Source organism: Mchenga conophoros, linkage group LG23, assembly GCF_057382185.1.
Source record: "Mchenga conophoros isolate Kocher_MC1m ecotype Shallow Benthic linkage group LG23, M_conophoros_male_GT1.1, whole genome shotgun sequence".
Classification (NCBI taxonomy): Eukaryota; Metazoa; Chordata; class Actinopteri; order Cichliformes; family Cichlidae; genus Mchenga; species Mchenga conophoros.
The window spans coordinates 48662628-48688409 of NC_140547.1; the positions used below are offsets into that span (position 1 = coordinate 48662628).

A 25782-nucleotide genomic window follows, 5' to 3' on the forward strand; every position below is an offset into this window, starting at 1 on the left:
AGCTGTACAAGTATTAGCTTGAAATGAAGAATATAATGTCCAGTGTTGTGCAATCCACATTATGTCTTGTGCAGTGCAAATATGCTTAAAGTGATTTAAGTGATGAAGTGAAAACAATGTCCAGAATGTCCAGTGTGTGTGTAAGAACTATATGTGTGGGTCAGTACTGTGTGGTGGTGTGATTGTGATTGAGAGACCGAAGAAGCTCCTCCTCAGTCTCTCTGTGTTGGTCTTCAGGGAGCGGAATCGCTTTCCTGACCTCAACAGAGAGAACAGTCTGTTGTTGGGATGGCTGAGGTCCTTCACGATCTTCCTGGCCTTGGTCCAGCACCGCCTGCTGTAGATTGAGTGCAGGTCAGGGAGCTCGGAGCGGATGGTGCGCTCAGCTGACCGCACAACCCTCTGTAGAGCTCGTCTGTCCTGCATGGTGCTGTTCCCGAACCAGGTTAAGATGTTTCCCGTCAGGATGCTCTCTATGGTGCACGAGTAAAAGTTCCTGAGCACCTTGGAGGGCAGTTGGAAGTCTCTCAAGCGGCGTCCGGGTACACACCGGCTCACTCCTTGGCGGCTCGCTCGGGCCACTTCGGAGGTGGGGTGCCCCCGGCCTCTCGGCCTGGGGCTCGGTCACTCAGGCACAGCTGGCTGCCGGCGGAGCTCACGGGCGCGTCACTGTAACTCCCCCTGGCTTCTGCTCCGCGGCTGCTGAATGAGCCCTCATCTGGGACTCTCCTTAGCTCTTACTGGGACAGTGGCACGGCTGCCCCTCTGTGGGTCTTCCTTGGTCTCTTGTGTTCTGGGGGCCTCTGGATGTCTGGAGTTTTGATCTCCTCCATACCTGCTTGATACCATAGAGGACAGGGCTGTGGCTCCCCACACTCCCTAGCAGATCATTACATGGAGAAACCTTTGGAATGCAAGCATGCTGATCCACACAGGTATGCACACAGGTGTACACATGGGTATTCATAGACGCGGACTACAGCTTTCTTGGCTGCTGCCTCAAAGCACACTGTGCGCTGTCTATCTTGCGTGCTGCACAATATCGTTTATTATTTAGTAACTATCGATATCTACTGCTAGCTAGTTTATTGTGATGGTGCTTTTTTTTTCTTATTATGTTGCTCTTTGTTGTTTGCTTTCTCCTCTGTTTTTTTTTCTCCATACAGGTGACCCAGGAGTTTTGTTTTTTTTGTTTGTTTGTTTTTTTCTCTCTTCCCCCCCTTCTCACCGTCTCTTCTCCCCTTTGGTTTTCTTTTTTTCTCTCCCTCTCTTTCTTTCATTCTTTCCCCCTGTCCTATCCCACAGTCATGTCTGTCCCGTTTGTAGCAACTGAAAATAAAATAAATTCATAATTATAATAAAGGTCAATCAAATGGACCAATATGGCAAGGCCATGATGATCCACTTGGTAAAATAAATCCGCTTGGCATCTTTCTTGGCCTTAAGACAACAATTCTGATGGCTAAAGATCCAAACGGGACAAAAAAAAAAAAAAAAGGAAGTCTCTCGAGCGTCTGAGGTGGTAGAGACGCTGTTGGGCCTTTTTCACCACGGTGTTGATGTGACAGGACCATGACAGGTCCTGCGTGATGTGAACTCCGAGGTATTTGAAGTTGTCCACTCTCTCCACTGGGCACTCGTTGATGACGGGGGTCTGGTAGTTCCTCTCCTGCTTAGTGCTGAAGTCCACTATCAGCTCCTTTGTCTTACTGATGTTTAGAAGGAGGTTGTTCCTCTGGCACCAGTTCTCCAGATTCCTAATCTCCTTCAGGTAGGCCGTCTCGTTGTTATCAGAGATCAGGCCCACCACGACGGTGTCGTCAGCAAACTTGATGATGGTGGTGGAGCTGGTAGTGGCCACACAGTCATATGTGTACAGAGAGTACAGCAGGGGGCTCAGAACACACCCCTGGGGGGCTCCAGTGCTGAGAGTGGTGGAGGCTGAGACATGTCCGCCCATCCTTACTGCCTGTGGTCTGCCAGTTAGGAAGTTGGAGATCCACTGACACATAGATGAGCTGAGTCCCAGATGCTCCAGCTTGGTGGTGAGTGTGGAGGGAATTATGGTGTTAAATGCAGAGCTGTAGTCTATAATAATAATAATAATAATGGATACTTTATTGATCCCCATGGGGAAATTACTTGTTTTTCTCTGCATTTGACCCATTCACTCAGTGAAGCAGTGGGCAGCCCACTAAGCAGGCGCCCGGGGAGCAGTGTGTAGGGACGGTACCTTGCTCAGGGGTACCTCAGGGTAGCCGTTAAGTGGATTCGAACCGCCGACCTTCCGATCATGGGGTGCCCACTTTACCTACTGAGCTATCCCTGCCCCCTATGAAGAGCATTTTAACATAATTCCCCCTTCTAGTGTCCAAGTGAGTAAGTGATGTGTGGAGGAGATGAGAGATGGCATCGTCTGTGGAACGATTTGGACGGTAAGCGAACTGTAGTGGGTCCAGTGTGTCTGGTGGTGAAGAAATGATGAAGTCTCTGACCAGGCGTTCAAAACACTTCATCACTACTGAGGTGAGGGCTACAGGGCGATAGTCATTGAGAGAAGCAGGGTGGGGTTTCTTCGGGACAGGAACAATGATGGACTCTTTGAAGCATGTGGGGATCACCGACTGAGATAAAGAGATGTTGAATATCTCAGTGAACACAGGAGCTAGCTGGTATGCGCAGTCTCTTAGGATACGACCTGGGATGCCGTCTGGTCCTGCTGCTTTCCTGGTGTTCACTCTCTTGAAGGCTCTCCTTACTTCATGCTCGGAGATGACGAGCACGTTTCCGGTGCTGGCAGTATCTTCCTGTCTACAGCCGTTAGCGCCGCTAGCACTAGCATTGTTGGAGTCCTTAGCTGCAGCCTCGAAGCGAGCATAGAAAGTTACTGGAGCAGCCTTCCTGAAGACAGCAGTGTGTTTTCATGCTTTTAAAGCCAAACTCACCTTTCAGACCTGGCTTTCATTTATTATCTATTTTTATTTGTTTATTATATATTTATTTCTACTGTTTAACTACTGCTCACATCTTTTATCCTCCTTTTTAATTGTTCATTTCTTTTTACCCAGTGTTTCTATATTGCACTTTGTATTTGTCATCTATATTTATCATGCACTACTTTGCTCATTTATTGTTTGGTTTTAATGTTATTAAATTCCAGTTCTTTTGGTATTCGTTATGGCCAAAAAGACACGGCTCAAAAGTGGTCTTTTTACTTTAAAAGATTATCTTTATTTTACATATCCGGATATGGAGACCTGAACACACAACCCCAGGTCTGAAGCACAAAACAGCAAGCCTAGTCATTTATATAGACATCACACACACTTTAAGTTTCGACCAAACACTCTGCTTAGTTTCACTTTTCGCCTGCAAAAGCATGTAATTTCCTGTCAGTCCTGTCGGCACAGAGTGTACTCAGATTTGGGCCTTTCTTATAAAGCAATATAATCAGCATATAAGTATTTAAGATTATAAATTTAAACCTCAACAATGTTCTTACCTGGGGTCCGTTCTTCGTACCTCGCTTACTACATCCAAGATCAAATCATCGCGCCAACTTTGAGCTTGCTATTCCGGTACTCCGAACACACCTGTTGTTGACGATTAGTATAGCTGGATGAAGTAATGTGAGATCACTGGGTGGCTTAACAGGGGCTACGCATCGATAGTAGAAACATTGATCGGCAACCCTTTGTTTGTTTATTGATTTCACACAGATACATACAGGTCATTTCCTAAAAAAGGGAAATGTACTATTAACATTCTATTACATGTATGTGATTATTACAGATGTAATTCATATTTCAGAGTAGTAATTGCAAATTACTTTGTGTAATCAAGATGAGAGACCACGGCTATAAAAGCGAAGGTGGATTTGGGAAGCCTGTCGCAGCCATGTCCTGTCCGTTTACGCGAGCAACCCATTGCGGAAGGTGCAAGACCGTTAAGGAGAGTCCTCAGAATCCAGCGTATATTGCGGGACAGACAGGATCCTTTAGCTCAGCGCGACAGTGTGCTCATAGAGAGATATCGATTTTCCCGTGAGGGTATTATTTACTTAACCAACTTGTTGACGAGGGGGTGCAGGACCACCACCTGTCTTTTTTGCTCTGCCCTTTTCTTGGTTGCTGTTATGAACAAACAAACAGATTATTTCAGGGTCTCTTTCCAAGAGACGAAAAGCAATATAAGTGATAAATATTACCATTCTGTAGAATATTCTTATATTTCACTTTTACTTGTTCCCATGTTCTAGTGGGTCCTGTTGTGGCTCTAATGTGAAAGGGGATATAATGTAATATAATGTTGGATATTGGATAATATTTCAAGGCTGCATTTCTCACCCTCAGGAGCCTGTAGACCTCACCTGTGAGCCATGGTTTCTGATTGGCCTGGACAGTGGTCTCTATGACCTCATCGATGCCTTTTGAGATGTAGCCAATGACAGTTTCTGTATATTCCTGCAGGTCTGTGGTGTTGTCATGTGTGGCGGCCTGTTTAAGGATCTCCCAGTCTGTGGTGGAAAAGCAGTATTGCAGGTCCTTCTGGCCACACACGTACCTGCTTACGAACTGGTTTAGTGACTTTGACCAGGGGCCTGTATGCTGGCATTAGCATAACAGTGATGTGATCAGAGGCACCAAAGTGGGTGGGGGGCTTTGTAATCTCCTCTCTTGGTGGTGAAAACATTATCCAAAAAGTCGTTTCCTTGTGTTGGAAATTCAATGTGTCTATGCAGTAGTAAACATAGGGGGTGTCCAAATTCATGGGCTGCATCCTCCTGAGGACGCATTTGTAGACCGATTACGTCACAGCGACACGATGAAGGCTGTCCAAATTCATAGACTCCTCTGAATGCAGCCGACCAATGCGTCCTCTTTTTCCCCAAAATTAAAGGATGGGTCGGGTGTGTCCTTCGTGGCCCACCATATCCCAGAATTCATAGCGTGGCCCATCCAATTCCACTTTCCGGCAATGGCGGTCGCTACTAAGTTTTCAATATTACTCTTATTACTCTTTCTGGGTCACAAAATAAACTTTTAACATATTTTCAGGTGAGAATGTAGCTGTGTAAACTTTAAATATCTGCTCAGTTTATCAAGATATCGCATATTTGCAAAAGTGCTCCGACGTTTCTGAGACGTCTGTTACCCACCAGCTCGATAGCTAGCCGAGAGCTCGAGGGTCAGTAGAGCCGCCGAGAACAGCAAACTCCCGGCACATCATGTTCAGATCACCGCGGTCTTTCGCTACTCAGGTTAAACGTAATATATAAGTGACTTAGACAACCTAAAAATGTTATTGTTTGACTTTTTTCAGTGTTTTATTTGTTCCTGAGTAAATCAGTTTGGCTGAGATTAAAGTTATTAGATTAGATTAGACAAAATAAACCTTTACAGTGGCAAAAGTATTCGGTCCCCTTGAACTTTCCCACATTTTGTCACGTTACAGCCACAAACATGAATCAATTTTATTGGAATTCCACGTGAAAGACCAACACAAACTGGTGTACACATGAGAAGTGGAATGAAAATCATACATGACTCCAAACATTTTTTACAAATAAATAACTGCAAAGTGGGGTGTGTGTAATTATTCAGCCCCCTTTGGTCTGAGTGCAGTCAGTTGCCCATAGACGTTGCCTGATGAGTGCTAATGACTAAATAGAGTGCACCTGTGTGTAATCTAATGTCAGTACAAATACAGCTGCTCTGCGACGGCCTCAGAGGTTGTCTAAGAGAATATTGAGAGCAACAACACCATGAAGTCCAAAGAACACAGCAGACAGGTCAGGGATAAAGTTATTGAGAAATTTAAAGCAGGCTTAGGCTACAAAAAGATTTCCCAAGCCTTGAACATCCCACGGAGCACTGTTCAATAGTGATGGGCAGATGAAGCCTCATGAAGCACTGAAGCTTTTCATCCAATTGGTTCACCCCAACGCGAAGCTTCTTGAAGCTTCATTTGCTCTAGCAGGACACCTACTGGACGTAAAAATATTAGTTGGCATGAATTTGAAGAGTGTGGCATTTTGCACACAGCCTGTGAATGTCAACAACAAAAGGAGTGTGTAAAACATCTATATTGTAGTGATGGCAGTATACTGTGTATATTTATGCTGGCAGTATGGAAAATGATTATTTGGAAATGCCTAAAATGGAAATGATCATATACTGTGAGGTGAGGTGTGGACAGTGGTTGTGCTTTTGTAACATTGAGGCAAGGACAGTGATTAGTAGGGGTGCAACGATACACAAAATTCACGGTTCGGTTCGGTTCGATACTTTGGTGTCACGGTTCGATATTTTTTCAATACAAAAAAAATGTTCATGCCTTTTTAATTTGTCATTTATTAAAATTATAAATATATATTTTAACTCAAAAGTACAGTTTTTAAATTTAACCCTAACCCTTGTGCGTGTTTTTTATTTTGACAGAGAATGCGCACCACTTATGTGCAGCCCTGGTTATTTAGCTCGTCATATTGCAGCCACAGAAATTCTTTTGTCCATGAAACCATAAAGCTGCACTTTCTTTTTACCTTATAGTCTGATTTGTCATAACTTCTCCGTTTTGTGGTAAGCTTTTCTTTGGCTGTCACTTCTTCACCCTGACCTGTCTTATTTGGCTCAGCAGAACTAAAATATATATTCTGCTGCTTTTACACGCGCACTCACATAAGCTCAGCGATTCTCTGCGCGATCAACTTCTCACATGTTTAAGCTTGCTGCGGGAGATTTCACTTGTCATGTTTGCATAGTAAGCTAACGATTAATAAGACAATGTCAGAGGAATTGGTGCACAAATTATCATCACTCACCAATCAGTGCTGTCGCTCTCTATACACAGTTCGCACGATTGCAAAGTGAAAGCAAAAAAACAAGCGCAAATTCAAACGCGATTTCAATATGTCACATATTGACAGTGGCTCACCGATGCCAATGACATAATTACCCAGCTACATTTCCGAAAGAATGCAAAAGCATTGACATATATTTTTCCTTCCTACAATAGCCCGACGGGCAGGGCAGAGATAGATTTTGGTACCCCGACTGAAAAAATCGCTAGCCCCGGGACGTCGGGCTAGCGATATTGCGAGCCCTGTATCTGATTGAGGAATCACTCATCTTTGTCTTTGCACTAGGATAATGTCGGTGTAAATGTGCAGTCATATTCGTTATGTTCCCACTAGTGCTTTCAGGTTAATCTTGTTGAAATGACCTTAACGCCACAACACGGCAAATCTCCGTTAACGAGCTACCGCCGATCGCCCCGTGCATGGGGCTAGACGGCCAACACGTTAACGAGCTAACTGCGCTAACACACTAGCTCCCACCCATGTAATTGAGCATTGCGTGGCACATCCAACATACTGTTTTACTTTAGTCCATGACTCGCTTACCTTCAGGGTCATACGTCACATGAAAACCAAAATAATTCCAAATGCCAGATCTGAATGAGGGTGGGCGAGGTCCAAGTTGCAAGGAGTGCTTAACTTCTGTCTCGCTAGCTTGCCCTGCGCTCTTCCTTCTGATGATGCTGTCTGTGTTGAGCGCTCAGTGGATCTGCGCTGGACAGTACAGCCTAGGCGGAGTAGTCGAACGCAGATTCACTGAGCGCTCAACACAGACAGCATCGTCAGAAGGAAAGTTGATAAAATAAATTACAAATTTTGTATTGTTCGATACATATGCGTACCGAACCGAAAGCACTGTATCGAACGGTTCAATATCGATACGAATATCGTTGCACCCCTAGTGATTAGTGTTTAGGGGACACATCATTGGTTTTTATTTAAAAACAACAGTTTCTCCACTGTGGCAGGTCGTAGGCGATTTCTTTTTTTTCCAAACTGTCTCTAACTCTCACTAACCGCAACTCTCCATCAAACGCCCACATTTTGAATGGGGTCTGAGGGGTTTATATCACTGTCATAGCTCGCGGCAAAGTTTGAACCGCTTCCTGAACCAGTCACGTGGTACAGCCGGACAGCGAGGCTTCGGACGTCATCATTTTCAGCTCCTCCCATAAATGAAGCAAGCCTCGATACGCGCTTCGCGGAAACGCCCCCTCCATTACTCGACACACGCTTCGAAGCCTCGATACAGAACGTCACATCACTACTGTTCAAGCCATCATTCAGAAATGGAAGAAGTATGGAACAACTGTAAACCTACCAAGACAAGGCTGTCCACCTAAACTCACAGGCCGAACAAGGAGAGCGCTGATCAGAAATGCAGCCAAGAGGCCCATGGTGACTCTGGATGAGCTGCAGAGATCTACAGCTCAGGTGGGGGAATCTGTCCATAGGACAACTATTAGTCGTGCACTGCACAAAGTTGGCCTTTATGGAAGAGTGGCAAGAAGAAAGCCATTGTTAACAGAAAACCATAAGAAGTCCCGTTTGTAGTTTGCCACAAGCCATGTAGGGGACACAGCAAACATGTGGAAGAAGCTGCTCTGGTCAGATGAGACCAAAATGGAACTTTTTGTTCAAAATGCTCTGTGTGGAAAACTAACACTGCACATCACTCTGAACACACCATCCCCACTGTCAAATATGGTGGTGGCAGCATCATGCTCTGGGGGTGCTTCTCTTCAGCAGGGACAGGGAAGCTGGTCAGAGTTGATGGGAAGATGGATGGAGCCAAATACAGGGCAATCTTGGAAGAAACCCTCTTGGAGTCTGCAAAAGACTTGAGACTGGGGCGGAGCTTCACCTTCCAGCAGGACAACGACCCTAAACATAAAGCCAGGGCAACAATGGAGTGGTTTAAAACAAAACATGTCCATGTGTTAGAACGGCCCAGTCAAAGTCCAGATCTAAATCCAATCAGGAGTCTGTGGCAAGATCTGAAAACTGCTGTTCACAAACGCTGCCCATCTAATCTGACTGAGCTGGAGCTGTTTTGCAAAGAAGAATGGGCAAAGATTTCAGTCTGTAGATGTGCAAAGCTGGTAGAGACAGACCCTAAAAGACTGGCAGCTGGAACTGCAGCAAAAGCTGGTTCTACAAAGTATTGACTCAGGGGCTGAATAATTACACACACCCCACTTTGCAGTTATTTATTTGTACAAAATGTTTGGAATCATGTATGATTTTCGTTCCACTTCTCACGTGTGCACCACTTTGTGTTGGTCTTTCACCTGGAAGTCCAATAAAAAATGATTCGTGTTTGTGGCTGTAATGTGACAAAATGGGGAAAAGTTCAAGGGGACCGAATACTTTTGCAAGCCACTTTATTAATCCCCCGGGTGGTTTTCACACAGCTGAATAAACGTCAAACAGAAAACTGATTAAGCAGAAGTGTGAGATGGTCGAGAGTTTACTCCAGTGTCCTGTTATATTTTAGATAGCAAGGAGCAGACAGCTGAGTTTATTAAACTCCATCGAGACAGCGGTGATGCTAATCTGAAGGCTAGACCGTCCCATTTCATAGCCGTTTACTTCTGGCCTACCCGACCTTTGGAGGTATAGTTCTCATCACGCTGATTTATGTCCAAGTTTGATTCTAATTCCGACAGCGGTGATGTTAAAATGGGGTGTAACGTCATCATAGCAGCTTTGACTCAGAGTGATGCTGAAAAACTAGTTCATGCATTTATTACGTCCAGGCTGGACGACTGTAATTCATTATTATCAGGATGTCCAAAAAACTCGCTGAAAAGCCTTCAGCTAATCCAAAATGCTGCAGCAAGAGTCCTGACAGGGACTAGAAAGAGAGAGCAGATTTCTCCTGTTTTGGCTTCCCTTCATTGGCTTCCTGTTAAATCCAGAATTGAATTCAAAATCCTGCTCCTCACATACAAGGTCTTAAATAATCAGGCCCCATCTTATCTTAATGACCTTGTAGTACCATATCACCCTATTAGAACACTTCGCTCTCGCTCTGCAGGCCTACTTGTTGTTCCTAGAGTATTTAAAAGTAGAATGGGAGGGAGAGCCTTCAGTTTTCAGGCCCCTCTTCTGTGGAACCAGCTTCCAGTTTGGATTCGGGAGACAGACACTATCTCTACTTTTAAGATTAGGCTTAAAACTTTCCTTTTTGCTAAAGCATATAGTTAGGGCTGGACCAGGTGACCCTGAATCCTCCCTTAGTTATGCCGCAATAGACGTAGGCTGCCGGGGGATTCCCATGATGCATTGAGTTTTTCCTTTCCAGTCACCTTTCTCACTCACTATGTGTTAACAGACCTCTCTGCATTGAATCATATCTGTTATTAACCTCTGTCTCTCTTCCACAGCATGTCTTTTATCCTGTCTTCGTTCTCTCACCCCAACCAGCAGATGGCCGCCCCTCCCTGAGCCTGGTTCTGCCGGAGGTTTCATCCTGTTAAAAGGGAGTTTTTCCTTCCCACTGTCGCCAAAGTGCTTGCTCATAGGGGGGTCATATGATTGTTGGGTTTTTCTCTGTATCTATGAAGCGCCTTGAGTCGACTTTTGTTGTGATTTGGCGCTATATAAATAAAATTGAATTGAATTGAATTGAATTGACTGGCAGCTGCAGTCACGGAGAAACTTGCGTATCTCTGTTCGGGAATAGCAGATAGAGGTAGGCTCTGAGAGGACGGCCTGCGTTTACGCTACGAAGACACGACCGAGTGTTTTAACCTGACAGCCTGAGGTGTTCTTCAGTAAACTGGACTACCCGACAGAAGGACCCGAGGCCCCGCTGCACTTTTTCGGTAAGTTAAACGTGTTTGTAAGCTACTCCGTAACTACCGTCCTTTGCTCGGTCCTGAGACCTAGCTAGCTAAGATGAGCACTCGGCCGTCAGGGTTTGTTTAGCTAACCCGTGCAGGTGAATGAATTTACCCTGACTAAAGAAATCAAGAGAAACGCCCCGGGCTGCTCAGTCACTAATTACCGTTACTGTACTTTTATTACAAGTATTATACTGTAAAGGCAACAGGCTGCACCCCGCTGCAGCTCCTGTGCAGAGCTGAATATTAAATATCTTATTAAACAGCACCATGTTTTCAGTCTCCACATGTGTAAAGACAGTAACACCTACTTTAAAAACCTGGCACTTCAGTAACTCCTCATTAATCTGTAAAAACCGATCAAATAGCAAAGCCCGATATTTACTGAAACCAACGACTTCCTCTTGGCAGCTTAAGTTAAAATTTTAATTTTTCGACTGATTAATTTTTTAGCACTGACTGTATTTTTTATACTGAGTTTGTTGCAAATATTCAGGTTAAAAACTGTCTGAAATATTGTTAATGAGGTATGTTCACAAAGACACATGTGCAGAACTCTGTACAGCTTCCATCCTTTAAGACAAATAGTTTGAAGCATTAATATTTCTTGTTCAATACCAGTGCTGATACCAGTGCTGATACCAGTGCTGATACCAGTGCTGATACCAGTGCTGATACCACCTCCGTATGTTGTGACCAGGATGCAGCAGCACTGAAACCTGCTCCATCATCACATCTTTGCAGATGTCCATTTATAAAGCTCCAACAACTCAAAGGTGAACATGATATAGGAACATCTGTTCGTATATAAGGCTTTTTTTAAATAAACAGCTCATATGTCAGCTGTCAGCAGAACTGTAGGACTGAAAAAATGTAAGAGAAGAGAAGAACACTCCCGAGTGTGTGAGGACAGAAGGATCAGCTTTATTTCAGATTTGAGAGATAAACTTTATTTATTTATTTATTTATTTATTTATTTATTTAGGACAGTGCATGTTAATGAACATAAATGTAAAAAAAAAAAATTACATGAATGTAAACATACCAGATTATAGCCAAGGACTAATTTCCATCTGTTGTCCTTAAGCATAAAAAATAGACATAATAATTCATAAAAATTCATCATTCATTCATAATAAAAACTCCGTCACCAAACTTACACATACACACCATTCTGTTCCCAAATAAAACATTAAAACTATACAATTCATACATGATCGCACACTTGATTTGTCCATAACCAGTTTTTAACCTTTGCCTTAAACAAACTGAGTGTAGAGCATTCTCTAATGGGTTGAGGAAGACTGTTCCACAGATGGCCTCCCTGGACAGAGAGGACGTTCTGCCCAAATGCTGTCCGTCTGTGGGGTATAAACAAGTCTCCTCGGATTGTAGCTCGAGTGGTCCTGTCTGAGCTTTCTTTATGCCTAATGAACTGCTTTAATGGTGGTGGAGCAAGGGAGTGTAAGACTTTATATATTAAACTCACTCTTTTAAGTTTCACCTAGTTATTGAAGTTCAGTAATTTATGTTTTTTAACACATGACAGTGGTGGTGGGAAGTCGGTTTTTTGTCAAGTAGTTTTAAACTTCTTTTATAAATGTTTTCAATAGTTTTAAGTGTTGTTGGACAAGCAAGTGACCAGGACGTCAAACAATAGTCCATATGAGAGATGATCATTGAGTAAAAATAAGTTTTTGCAACATTCATATTTAAATTATTACGTATATGATTAAAATTTCGATTATTAAATTTAAGTACCTGGGACACTTTATTTATGTGACTCTTGAAGGATAATGTTGGGTCTAGAAGGACCCCAAGATATTTAAATTCTGGAGCTAATTCAAGCTCTACTCCATCATATTTATATTTCAGTTTGTGATGATTGTGTTCTTGTTGTGACTACAGGAGCCGTCCTCAGATTCAGACCTCAGCACCACCCAGTGACAGCAGACAGATCATCCTATAGTTTCACTCTTTGTAGTAACTCCATAATTAACTGATGAAAACAGTCCAAAGGTTAAAGTACCACATGCGCTGTCAGTGACAGCTGCAGCTGTTTAAAGATAAAGTTAAAAGGATGAATCACCCATGTAACTGTGTCACTGTATATCAGCATCAACAGGACCTGAGTTTGGTGTTTGAGAGAGCTGTTGTCTACGTCTGTGTGCTGTCATTGCTCAGTCTGACCGAACGATGGACAGACTCAAGTTTGACTTTGAAACAAACTGTGTTGTTAAACAGTTTCATGGTTCAAAAAACAAAACAATCAAAAACACTTTTTTCATACTTGTGTTAAGTTTTGTATAGAAATGAGACAAAATTGATTGTGAGGTTAAATGTGATAGAAACAGCTCACACTGACATCCATCCTGATCAAACATGAGTGTCATGAAGCCTGTTTGCAGTTATTTGCACTGTTTTCCACTCTGGATGTTGTTTCTGTTCAGCTGTGAGTATAAAAGGCTCCATTCTACAACCTGTTTGTGTTAGTTGTTCAATAGAAACATTATTTTGTGCTGATGTTGCACTTCTTTTATTCACAACCAAAGAGTTTTTGACGTCCGCATCAAAATACAAAGATCAGTATTGTCTAATGTTTTGGCTGCAGTGTGTTTTTGCAGACAGGTATAACTGAACAGCTTTAGTGTTTAGATTTTTTAAACTTGAGTATGAACTTATACAAAATGCAGCAAGATATTAAAAAAACGTTTGATTATAAAATCGACTATATTGGATTCATATCGATATCGGACATAAAAAGTGGCATCGTTCCATCTCTGCTTTGACTAGAGACACAGCTCTAATCAAAGAGGTGGTCCGCTTGCCTCCGCCCCAGAGAGAAGGGTTACATCTCCTGGGTTTAGGTGCGGCTTGCCCCTCTGAGGGCGGGGGTACCTGGACTTGGGATATAGAGTATGTTTGGGGAGTGCGACGGTCTGTGCAGTTTATATTTGTGTCTGTCTACACGTTGGGTGAGTGCCGAGTATTTGGTTGTGCATATGGGGTGGGAATGCACGTTGGTGTCCGCGTGCGCCTGTCTATGTGTCAGGTTGGGTCTTAGACTCCACCTCTCTGGGTACATCTCAGGCCCTCCAAAGTACGGAGGCCTATCTCCCCTCACCACACTCCCTGCCGGTGGCTGATGCCCTCAGACGTTGGTGTGTTGGTGGTCCTTGTCGTCTGGGGCTGGGCGCTCATGTATGTACCGGCTCACTCCTGGTGGCCGATTGGCGATTCCCCCCCTTTTGGTGGTCCTCCTCGGGTCCTTGTACTCTGGGGCCTCTGGATATCTGGGGCCTGGATCTCCTCCATACCTGCTTCATACCCTGGTGGACGGGGCTGTGGCTCCCCACACTCCCTAGCAGATCGTTACATGGAGAAACCTTTGGAATACAAGCATGCTGATCCACACAGGTGTGCACACAGGTGTACACACGGGTGTTCACAGACGCGGACTACACCTTTATGGCTGCTGCCTCTAAGCACATTGTGCGCTGTCTATCTTGCGTGCTGCACAATATCGTTTATTATTTAGTATCTACTGTTATCTACTACTAGCTAGTTTATTGTGATGGTGCTGTTTTTATTATGTTGTTTGCTTTCTCTTCTGTTTTTTTTTTCTCCATACAGGTGATCCAGGTGTTTTGTTTGTTTTTCTTTTTTTCTTCCCCCCTTTCTCACCGTCTCTTCTCCCCTTTGGTTTTCTTTCTCTCCCTCTCTTTCTTTCATTCTCTCTCCCTGTCCTGTCCCCCAGTCATGTCTGTCCCGTTTGTAGCAACCGAAAATAAAATAAATTCATAATTATAATAAAGGTCAATCAAATGGACCAATATGGAAAGGCCATGATGATCCACTTGGTAAAATAAATCCGCTTGGCATCTTTCTTGGCGTTAAGACAACAATTCTGATGGCTAAAGATCCAAACGGGACACACAAAAAAAAAGACACACAGCTCTGTGTTTTCCAATTTGTCATCGTTTTGAAAATTTACATTTCTTCAGTGTTGAACAGCAGAAATGAGACTTTCCTGTCAGAGGTCATTTTTTAAAAAATGAGGTGAATCAACCATGAAAACCATGAATCAACATGTGAACATGAGCTGATGCTGCTGAAGTGAAGCAAAGTTACAGAGCTTTGATTAATATTGAGTAAGAACTGGACTCTCATACAGCGAGACTCAAATGCCTTTAAACATCAGCTTATCCTGCTGATCCAAGTCCAACACTGAGTTTGTAAAAACATGTTTGTCAATCATTTTGTTTGGTTTCTGAGGAAAAAGATTCAATAAGTTGCTGCTAATACACAACATTTCATCATATTTCCTCATAAGCCTCTTTTGTCTGACCATTTGATCCCATTTGAATTTGCAATAAAGGATCCACAGAGTTTGGTGACAATAATGACAGTAGATGTTTGTGTGAAAGTGCTGGAAGCAAATGAGTGTGTGATGTTCTTTCAGTGTTGCACTTTGTAGACGCTCCCTGAGCACTGGTCTCACAGCCAGCTGCACATAGAGACCAGTGTTGTTAGTCCAGGTCAGAAGATGACTTGTTGGAATGAAAATGAGCTTGTAGTTTGTCTGCTTTAATAATGTGACTGGAAAAAGGTGTTGGACTTCAAATATGTCCATTTCTGTCACACTTCACCTTTAAAAGTGAAGCCATGTGGTTCCTGGAAGGAAAAACACGACTTTTTCAAGTCTTTGTCCTGTTTTTATGAGAAATGTACGACTTTAATGTGAAACATTCAGAGTTTTTTCTCTTGTTGTGTTTGTTTGAAGCTGCTTCCTGTTGGCTTCAGCTGTTTGGAGTTTCCATTTTCTAAACTTCTACATTCTGAACCTTCTTCAGCTCTGAACAGATGATGAAACACTGAATGATTTCAAGCACTTTGTCTAATAAACTTACATCTTTCATTCTTTATACAGATTGGAGCGCTGTGGTTTGTCAGAGATCAGCTGTGATTATCTGGCAGCAGCACTGAAGTCCAACCCCTCCCATCTGAGACAGCTGGACCTGAGCAGGAACTACAAGCTGCAGGATCCAGGAGTGAAGCATCTGTGTGGTTTCCTGGAGAGTCCAGGATGTAAACTTGAAACTCTGAGGTCAGTCAGCATGTTTTAGTTGTGCTGAGATGAATATGATGTGAAAGTTGTGCTGACACTAAACTGCAGACATCAGGCTGATATTATACTGATCCACACTGAGGATCTTCATGGTAAAGTCTGTTTTCTTCTTCTCTGGTTTAGTCCATTGACTGCAGCAGAACAATGTTCACATTTCAAACAGTGATACTCAACGTATGGCCCGCGGCCCACACGCGGCCTGCCCACCTTTCCTGATTCAGAGAGAGGGGACCCTGATTAACTGTGTAGCTTCTTCCTCACAGTTCTAAGTATCAGACACAACAATGAATAATCCACAGCTGACTGTCTTTAGCAGGTCAAAGGTCACGGCACACAGCAGACAGTCAGAAATATTCTAACTCTGATCATTTATCAGTTGTGACACTGTGAGACTTGATCAGAGGTGTGATCATCACAGCAGAGGCCTTTGTGTCAAAGTCACTGAGGATCAAACAGAAACACATGAAGCAGATTTTCCTCTTCTGGCTTTTTATAGCAGATAACCTTCAAAATATTCTGCAGTCGATCAAAAACTGAAGCAAACCATGAAGCAACATGTGAACATGAGCTGATGCTGCTGAAGTGAAGCAAAGTTACAGAGGTTTGATTACAGACACAGCTGAGAGTTTGTAATCTGTCATCATTTTAAAAAGTTTCCATGGAACAGCAGAAATGAGGCTTTACTGTCAGAGGCCGACAGCACTGAACACAACAGCAGACTGGTGGCTAATAAACAGTGAATGATGCAGAAACAGATGTTTGAAGCTGTTCTTGGAGTACACTGAGAGAGAGAGAGCTGTGCAGGCAGGAACAGCCAAAGTCAGAGAGAATTCATGAGCATATTGATCAAACGTGAAGCAGAGTTTGGATCTTCTTTTGCTGCTGCTTCACTCAGTTTTGGTTGGAGACAGATGAAACCTGCAGCTTCAGGATCTGTGAGCTGTCCACTTTCAGCCCCGACGGCGTGTCCGTGTACGTGCCGTCGAGTGAACGATCCACGCTCTGTGTTTCCATCTTTGTGTGTTTAGCTGCTCTCATTTACTGTTTTATCTGTTTGCTGCTTGTTGAAATAGTTTGTGAGCTTTAACCTGAGATTCTGGCAAAATACATTTATATTAAACATCGATTCAGGATTGAATGAATCAACATCGTTTTATTCAAATTAAAACCATTTAAATGGGAACATGAATTTTTTACAGCCGCCTCTAATGCTGGGTAATGTCAGCTGGTCCATGTGCAGCTGGCTGTGAGGCTCAGGGAGCGTCTACAAAGTGCAACACTGAAAGAACATCATCCATAAATATTGAGTAAGAACTGGACTCTCATACAGCGAGACTCAAATGCCTTTAAACATCAGCTTATCCTGCTGATCCAAGTCCAACACTGAGTTTGTAAAAACATGTTTGTCAATCATTTTGTTTGGTTTCTGAGGAAAAAGATTCAATAACTTGCTGCTAATACACAACATTTCATCATATTTCCTCATAACCCTCTTTTGTCTGACCATTTGATCCCATTTGAATTTGCAATAAAGGATCCACAGAGTTTGGTGACAATAATGACAGTAGATGTTTGTGTGAAAGTGCTGGAAGCAAATGAGTGTGTGATGTTCTTTCAGTGTTGCACTTTGTAGACGCTCCCTGAGCACTGGTCTCACAGCCAGCTGCACATAGAGACCAGTGTTGTTAGTCCAGGTCAGAAGATGACTTGTTGGAATGAAAATGAGCTTGTAGTTTGTCTGCTTTAATAATGTGACTGGAAAAAGGTGTTGGACTTCAAATATGTCCATTTCTGTCACACTTCACCTTTAAAAGTGAAGCCATGTGGTTCCTGGAAGGAAAAACACGACTTTTTCAAGTCTTTGTCCTGTTTTTATGAGAAATGTACGACTTTAATGTGAAACATTCAGAGTTTTTTCTCTTGTTGTGTTTGTTTGAAGCTGCTTCCTGTTGGCTTCAGCTGTTTGGAGTTTCCATTTTCTAAACTTCTACATTCTGAACCTTCTTCAGCTCTGAACAGATGATGAAACACTGAATGATTTCAAGCACTTTGTCTAATAAACTTACATCTTTCGTTCTTTATACAGATTGAGTCTCTGTGGTTTGTCAGAGATCAGCTGTGATTATCTGGCAGCAGCACTGAAGTCCAACCCCTCCCATCTGAGACAGCTGGAGCTGAGCTGGAACAACCTGAAGGATCCAGGAGTGAAGCATCTGTGTGGTTTCCTGGAGAGTCCAGGATGTAAACTTGAAACTCTGAGGTCAGTCAGCATGTTTTAGTTGTGCTGAGATGAATATGATGTGAAAGTTGTGCTGACACTAAACTGCAGACATCAGGCTGATATTATACTGATCCACACTGAGGATCTTCATGGTAAAGTCTGTTTTCTTCTTCTCTGGTTTAGTCCATTGACTGCAGCAGAACAATGTTCACATTTCAAACAGTGATGCTCAACGTATGGCCCGCGGCCCACACGCGGCCTGCCCACCTTTCCTGATTCAGAGAGAGGGGACCCTGATTAGCTGTGTAGCTTCTTCCTCACAGTTCTAAGTATCAGACACAACAATGAATAATCCACAGCTGACTGTCTTTAGCAGGTCAAAGGTCACGGCACACAGCAGACAGTCAGAAATATTCTAACTCTGATCATTTATCAGTTGTGACACTGTGAGACTTGATCAGAGGTGTGATCATCACAGCAGAGGCCTTTGTGTCAAAGTCACTGAGGATCAAACAGAAACACATGAAGCAGATTTTCCTCTTCTGGCTTTTTATAGCAGATAACCTTCAAAATATTCTGCAGTCGATCAAAAACTGAAGCAAACCATGAAGCAACATGTGAACATGAGCTGATGCTGCTGAAGTGAAGCAAAGTTACAGAGGTTTGATTACAGACACAGCTGAGAGTTTGTAATCTGTCATCATTTTAAAAAGTTTCCATGGAACAGCAGAAATGAGGCTTTACTGTCAGAGGCCGACAGCACTGAACACAACAGCAGACTGGTGGCTAATAAACAGTGAATGATGCAGAAACAGATGTTTGAAGCTGTTCTTGGAGTACACTGAGAGAGAGAGAGCTGTGCAGGCAGGAACAGCCAAAGTCAGAGAGAATTCATGAGCATATTGATCAAACGTGAAGCAGAGTTTGGATCTTCTTTTGCTGCTGCTTCACTCAGTTTTGGTTGGAGACAGATGAAACCTGCAGCTTCAGGATCTGTGAGCTGTCCACTTTCAGCCCCGACGGCGTGTCCGTGTCCGTGCCGTCGAGTGAACGATCCACGCTCTGTGTTTCCATCTTTGTGTGTTTAGCTGCTCTCATTTACTGTTTTATCTGTTTGCTGCTTGTTGAAATAGTTTGTGAGCTTTAACCTGAGATTCTGGCAAAATACATTTATATTAAACATCGATTCAGGATTGAATGAATCAACATCGTTTTATTCAAATTAAAACCATTTAAATGGGAACATGAAGTTTTTTACAGCCGCCTCTAATGCTGGGTAATGTCAGCTGGTCCATGTGCAGCTGGCTGTGAGGCTCAGGGAGCGTCTACAAAGTGCAACACTGAAAGAACATCATCCATAAATATTGAGTAAGAACTGGACTCTCATACAGCGAGACTCAAATGCCTTTAAACATCAGCTTATCCTGCTGATCCAAGTCCAACACTGAGTTTGTAAAAACATGTTTGTCAATCATTTTGTTTGGTTTCTGAGGAAAAAGATTCAATAAGTTGCTGCTAATACACAACATTTCATCATATTTCCTCATAAGCCTCTTTTGTCTGACCATTTGATCCCATTTGAATTTGCAATAAAGGATCCACAGAGTTTGGTGACAATAATGACAGTAGATGTTTGTGTGAAAGTGCTGGAAGCAAATGAGTGTGTGATGTTCTTTCAGTGTTGCACTTTGTAGACGCTCCCTGAGCACTGGTCTCACAGCCAGCTGCACATAGAGACCAGTGTTGTTAGTCCAGGTCAGAAGATGACTTGTTGGAATGAAAATGAGCTTGTAGTTTGTCTGCTTTAATAATGTGACTGGAAAAAGGTGTTGGACTTCAAATATGTCCATTTCTGTCACACTTCACCTTTAAAAGTGAAGCCATGTGGTTCCTGGAAGGAAAAACACGACTTTTTCAAGTCTTTGTCCTGTTTTTATGAGAAATGTACGACTTTAATGTGAAACATTCAGAGTTTTTTCTCTTGTTGTGTTTGTTTGAAGCTGCTTCCTGTTGGCTTCAGCTGTTTGGAGTTTCCATTTTCTAAACTTCTACATTCTGAACCTTCTTCAGCTCTGAACAGATGATGAAACACTGAATGATTTCAAGCACTTTGTCTAATAAACTTACATCTTTCATTCTTTATACAGATTGTGGAACTGTGATTTGTCAGAGATCAGCTGTGATTATCTGGCAGCAGCACTGAAGTCCAACCCCTCCCATCTGAGACAGCTGGACCTGAGCATCAACAACAACCTGCAGGATCCAGGAGTGAAGCATCTGTGTGGTTTCCTGGAGAGTCCAGGATGTAAACTTGAAACTCTGGGGTCAGTCAGCATGTTTTAGTTGTGCTGAGATGAATATGATGTGAAAGTTGTGCTGACACTAAACTGCAGACATCAGGCTGATATTATACTGATCCACACTGAGGATCTTCATGGTAAAGTCTGTTTTCTTCTTCTCTGGTTTAGTCCATTGACTGCAGCAGAACAATGTTCACATTTCAAACCTTCAAAGAAGAAGAAAAATCCTCCAGTGGAAAATTCACTGTGAAACTCTCAAACTCTTCATTGCACCTTAAAGTCTGTCTGACACTGAAAATCAAAGCAAAATGTGCGTTTGCTTTACAGACAGCAGTCCAACACAAACATACACACATCATCCAAAACACAGTCCAACATCCAAATCTCCTCCACTGCCAGCATGAATGATGGGAAAGAGAAGGAGGAACACTCTGACATTCAGGGTTAGAATGAGTTTCATCAAGCAGACTGTGAAGATCAAAGCTGCATTAGAAAGCTTACATGAATGAATGAGTGGACAGAAGTGGACAGAGATCATCTGAAGCACTTCAAAGGCTTTAAATCAGCACATTTCTCTTTATTCTTTATCAACTCTGTTAGTTTCTCTCAGTTTTCTGTGGAATGAAGCTAACAGCAGGCTAATAAGATGCTGACCAATAGGTTTCTATTAAAGGTTGTAATTTGTATATGAAAAAGTGCTTTGGCTCAGCAGGGATCAGCTTACAGGTAGAATACAGCTGCTGGATGGGATTAGCATGTCATAGCTATCTACCAAACTGCTAACTGGGGGATTTCAGGCCACCTATGGATCATTTTTGCTAACTGTTTATTCAGCTTAGGCTCACAGGGCTGCAGCCTGTGCCCTAGCTGTCATAGGGCAAGAGGCGTGGTCCACCTGCACAGGTGAGCAGTCCATCACAGGGCCAACAGAGAGCGACAGAGAAGCACTCCCTCACATCCACACCTACAGCCAATGTAGAAGCACCAATGAACCTAAGCAGCATTTCATTGGACTGTGGGAGAACATCCAACCTCCACAGAAAGGCCCAGCTGACCAACAAGCTTCAACCTACAACCTTCTTGCTCTAAGGCACTAGTGCTAACCACTTTTGCCCATTTCAGCCCAAATCCTGCATCTTCCTGTTTCTGACTCCAGGCCAGCTCCACTAACACTTTCTCATCAGACACTGCCACCTAGTGGAGGAAGTCTTAGTTCCATTTGAAGCTTCAGATTACAGTTAGTTCCTTTACAAAGAGGTGGAGGTGGTGGGGCCACAGCACCATCATCACTGAGTGCCATAGGACACTTAACCTTTGTTTCCATATGCTGGGAACTTCCTGTTGTTCCAAGGAGGACTGGAAAATGTGTGAAACTCTCCCAGTCAGTTCCTCACAGCACACTTCAATCATTTCCCTCCCACAGCATCAGGACCAGGGCTTTTTCTCTCTTTGGTCCCACTAAGAGATTTCCACACAAACACCTCATCAGTGGGACTCTCAGAGCTACCAGCCCTTTGCTACAATCACAAAGCTCTTCATTGAAATCAATGATATCAAAGCTGGAATCAAATGAGTCCAAGTCTTCTGCTGATTCAGCATCACATTCATCTTTGCTCCTTGTTCTGCATCCCCACCATGGACTTCATTCCTTTCCAAGCCAGCCTTGAGTGTCCTTTATTCAGCTCATCCTCTGCTTTACTTTTACACCTGATTTTAGCTGCTTTATCTCTCTTTCAACAGGTTTCTGTGCCTCAATCTTTTTCTTCTCTCCCTCATAACAAGACAGCTTCTTCTGCCTGAGAACATGTTGGAGTGATTTACTAATCCAGGGCTGCTTATTGGGGAAAATACTTCCTGTTTCCAAAGTAATCCCCATTTTTCCCAGAAAGAAATGTCAGTAGAAATCGATGATCTAAGTGAGAACATGAGCCTTTCAAAAGTCCCAGTGGGTGCAGTCAAAGCAGTCCCTCAGTCCCAGTATAGAGTCTTTGGTCCAGACTGGAACAGCTGTGTGCCCAGTTTGAGCTCTCTTCAGTGCTGTGACCTGACAGACCCAGAGGGGCCATCACATCACATTTAGAAGCTCCCCTGATGGAGCCACAACACATGTCCAATACTTAGTCTGTCTTGTTGGACCAACTGGAAGAAATGATTCAAGGACTTAGTCACAGAACAGAGATTCAAATCTCCAAAATCCAACTGGCTGCATCAGGACATATAGTCTGAAACTCTGCACAGTTTCCTGTTTGAAGCTGCTTCCTGTTGGCTTCAGCTGTTTGGAGTTTCCATTTTCTAAACTTCTACATTCTGAACCTTCTTCAGCTCTGAACAGATGATGAAACACTGAATGATTTCAAGCACTTTGTCTAATAAACTTACATCTTTCATTCTTTATACAGATTGAGTGTCTGTGGTTTGTCAAAGATCAGCTGTGATTATCTGGCAGCAGCACTGAAGTCCAACCCCTCCCATCTGAGAGTGCTGGAGTTGAGCTGGAACAACGTGAAGGATCCAGATGTGAAGCAGCTGTCTGATCTTCAGCAGAGTCCAGACTACAGACTGGAGACTCTGAGGTCAGTAGAGTGATGGAGTGAGTGGGTGGTGCTGTCAGCAGTATTGTACTAAACACAGTCAGTATGAAACAAAGATCCAGTGTTTCCTGTAAAGCTGCAGCTTCTCAGTGAAGCTGTGAGAGGAGAACGGTGACAGGCTTCAGGATTGGACACAAACACTTCCTGTTTCTCACCTTTATGGTCACCATAGTAACGGCTGACACGCTCTGATCAAACACTGTCAACAGCCAATCAGCTCTCTGAACAAAGCAGCACGCAGACCAATGACTGCATTGATTTCCAAGTTTAAAGCAGTGAAGAACACAGTCTGTAGGTGAGGAAGAATTTAGTGAGAGCAGATGTTTGGATGGAATTCCTCCAGTTAACAGCTGGAACCGTCCATCTGGATTGTTGGGCTTGTTGTTGGGGTTCCTACAGAGCTCAGAGTGGACACACCAAGGTTCTTCTAATGAATGAAAGTCCAAACTCAAACTAGGAGGGAAAAACATTTTCAGCAACTTCAATAAAAATCCAAAGATTAGAAAAAGTGAAGCAACAATGAGTCCTAGTACAGTCCCAGCACTGACGTCCCTGCTGCTCTTTATACTGGATGTGCTGCATCACTGACTGACAGCTGATGAAGAGTCTCTGGAAACACTCGTTTATCTCCTCTGCTCTTCCTCCTTCTCTCTGCAGGTGGAGGCGATGATGGTAAACAGGACGGTGTGTGTGCTGAGAGAGGAGCAGCTGTGTCCTGATGATCCAGAGAGGTTGAAGCAGCAGCAGCTTGTGTGTAGAGACTAGAGATGGACCGATCCGATATTACGTATCGGTATCGGTCCGATACTGACCTAAATTACTGGATCGGATATCGGAGAAAAATAAAAAATGTAATCCGATCCATTAAATATCATGAAAGCACCTCACAAAACTTGCAACACCCCGTAACTCACCTCAGAACGTTAGCACTCGGAGCAGTATGCATCACGTGATAGAGCAGCTGTGGCATGCGGGACCTGTCGGTGGTCTGGATAGCATTTGGAGCTTCGCTAGCAACCCGGCATTTCATCTCCGACAAAGTTATCCCCGAGAGAAGTAAAGCAAGTGTGTAAGTCCATCTCTGAATGTTTGTAAAGCATTCCCACGTTAAGCTTAACGAGCGACTGCCTCTCGCTCTCGCTGCTACTTCAATCATGAAACTGCTTAAATGATCAGCTGATCGGCTTTTCTGTCGCGAGTCCGCCTCACTTGTTTGTTTTTGGTCCACTTTGCGCCAGAAAGAGGAAACCAGCGGCTGAACAACAGCAGCATGTTTAAGCTTGATAAGCTGTTGTTACAATTTATTTAATATTACTTTCTACTCGAGGATCTTTTTCTACAGCTGACGGCTGGTAACTGTGCAGGGGCGGATCTAGCAAAGTTTAGCCAGGGGGGCCGATAGGGCATTAACAGGGAAAAGGGGGCACAAAGACATACTTTTCTTTCTTATTCTCATTTAAAATGTCTAGCTTTTAATAAATAATTATCTGACACCCAAAGTTTTAATTTGATGCAAAATAAATAGAAGTCCATTACTGTATATAGTGACTATTAAGTCTAATATATATACCCTAGTAAGCTATAGTACTTTTTCCTTTGGGAAGGTACCATCTGTGCAGTCTGCAATTTTGTTGAAGAAAGATGTTGAATCTATTTAATATTTCTTGAAAAATAATTGATTTCTGTGCATTTTTTTTCACACTGCATCAAATTAAGGTTGATTACGTTGATTAAGCATCATGAGGTGGCGCGTGAGGGGTGGTTCCTTATTTTTTATTTATTTATTTTTGTTGTTGCTGGGAGTTGGAACCCTATTAGTTAGGTTGCTTAATATTTATGCTAAGTACTCTTTAAAATACCAGAATAGGGAGGATGGTGTAGGTTTATGTTTATTAGATTGATCAGTGTTGCTGAACTATGAAATATTTTTTATGTATACAGGTATAACAGAATAGCTTTAGTGTAGTTGTTGTTTTAAACTTGAGTATGAACTTATACAAAATGCAGCAAGATATTTAAAAAACAGTTTTGTTGATTAAAAAACACTATATTGGATTCATATCGGTATCGGCAGATATCCAAATTTATGATATCGGTATCGGTATCGGACATAAAAAAGTGGTATCGTGCCATCTCTAGTAGAGACGCTCTGACTGGGCCATGTTACTGGGAGGTGGAGAGGAGAGCTTCATCCAGCAGTGACTGACAGAGGAATGAAGTGCAGATGACTGTCAGTGCTGCAGAGTGAACTGCTCTGAGAACAGCTCCACTGTCAGACACAATGTAGAGTCCAGCATCAGCCCTGTGTGTCCCTCTGGATCTGACAGAGGATCATCAGTGTATCTGGACTGCTCTGCTGCTGCTCTGTCCTTCTACAGTCTCTGCACAGTCTCTGTCTCACTCTGGAAAGATTTTACAACTTGTTGTAATTACAGAACGTTAATATAATATTCCAACATGTGATCTTCTCTTTATTTCTGACTCTTTACCAAATAAAGAAAAACCAAACTAACAAACAGAAGCTGTCGTGTCCTTTTTCACCACATCTGTGAATCTTTTCTGTGTTTTTCCTCTTTTCCTCCTTCCTGCAGCTCCATCTTCATCATTCTGTGTCCAGTATATGTGAACACGTCCAAAGCATCTGAGCCTCATGTTACCCGTTTGTGTGAGTTACGCCTGTCGTTGTGTTGTGGTGTATAAATAAGGGGCAGGAGACAGCGCTGGATCTCTGAGTTCTTTACTCTCAATTTCTGCAACATCTGCAATATATAGAAATGCAAACCTGTGAGCTGTGTGTGTTGTGCGTCTGCTCGGCCACCTCTCCTCCGGCCATGC

The 25782-nt window shown here is 43.0% G+C and overlaps 2 protein-coding genes and 1 long non-coding RNA gene across 3 annotated transcripts in view; all 3 read left to right on the plus strand.

The window, feature by feature from the left end:
• The window catches only part of LOC146548215 (ribonuclease inhibitor-like), a 136813-nt gene extending 116414 nt beyond the window's left edge, over window positions 1-20399 (plus strand). The window contains exons 3-4 of the mRNA XM_085263821.1: window positions 17922-18095; window positions 20204-20399. Of these exons, the coding sequence (XP_085119947.1) occupies window positions 17922-18095; window positions 20204-20399 (370 nt within the window). The remainder of the gene's footprint in view (window positions 1-17921; window positions 18096-20203) is intronic.
• The window catches only part of LOC146548208 (NACHT, LRR and PYD domains-containing protein 12-like), a 586500-nt gene that overhangs the window by 364793 nt on the left and 195925 nt on the right, over window positions 1-25782 (plus strand). The gene's annotated exons all lie outside the window — the stretch shown is intronic.
• Window positions 22667-24487, plus strand: LOC146548219 (uncharacterized). The gene is made up of 2 exons (XR_014890923.1): window positions 22667-22929; window positions 23605-24487. It is a non-coding gene; the product is annotated as an uncharacterized LOC146548219 (long non-coding RNA).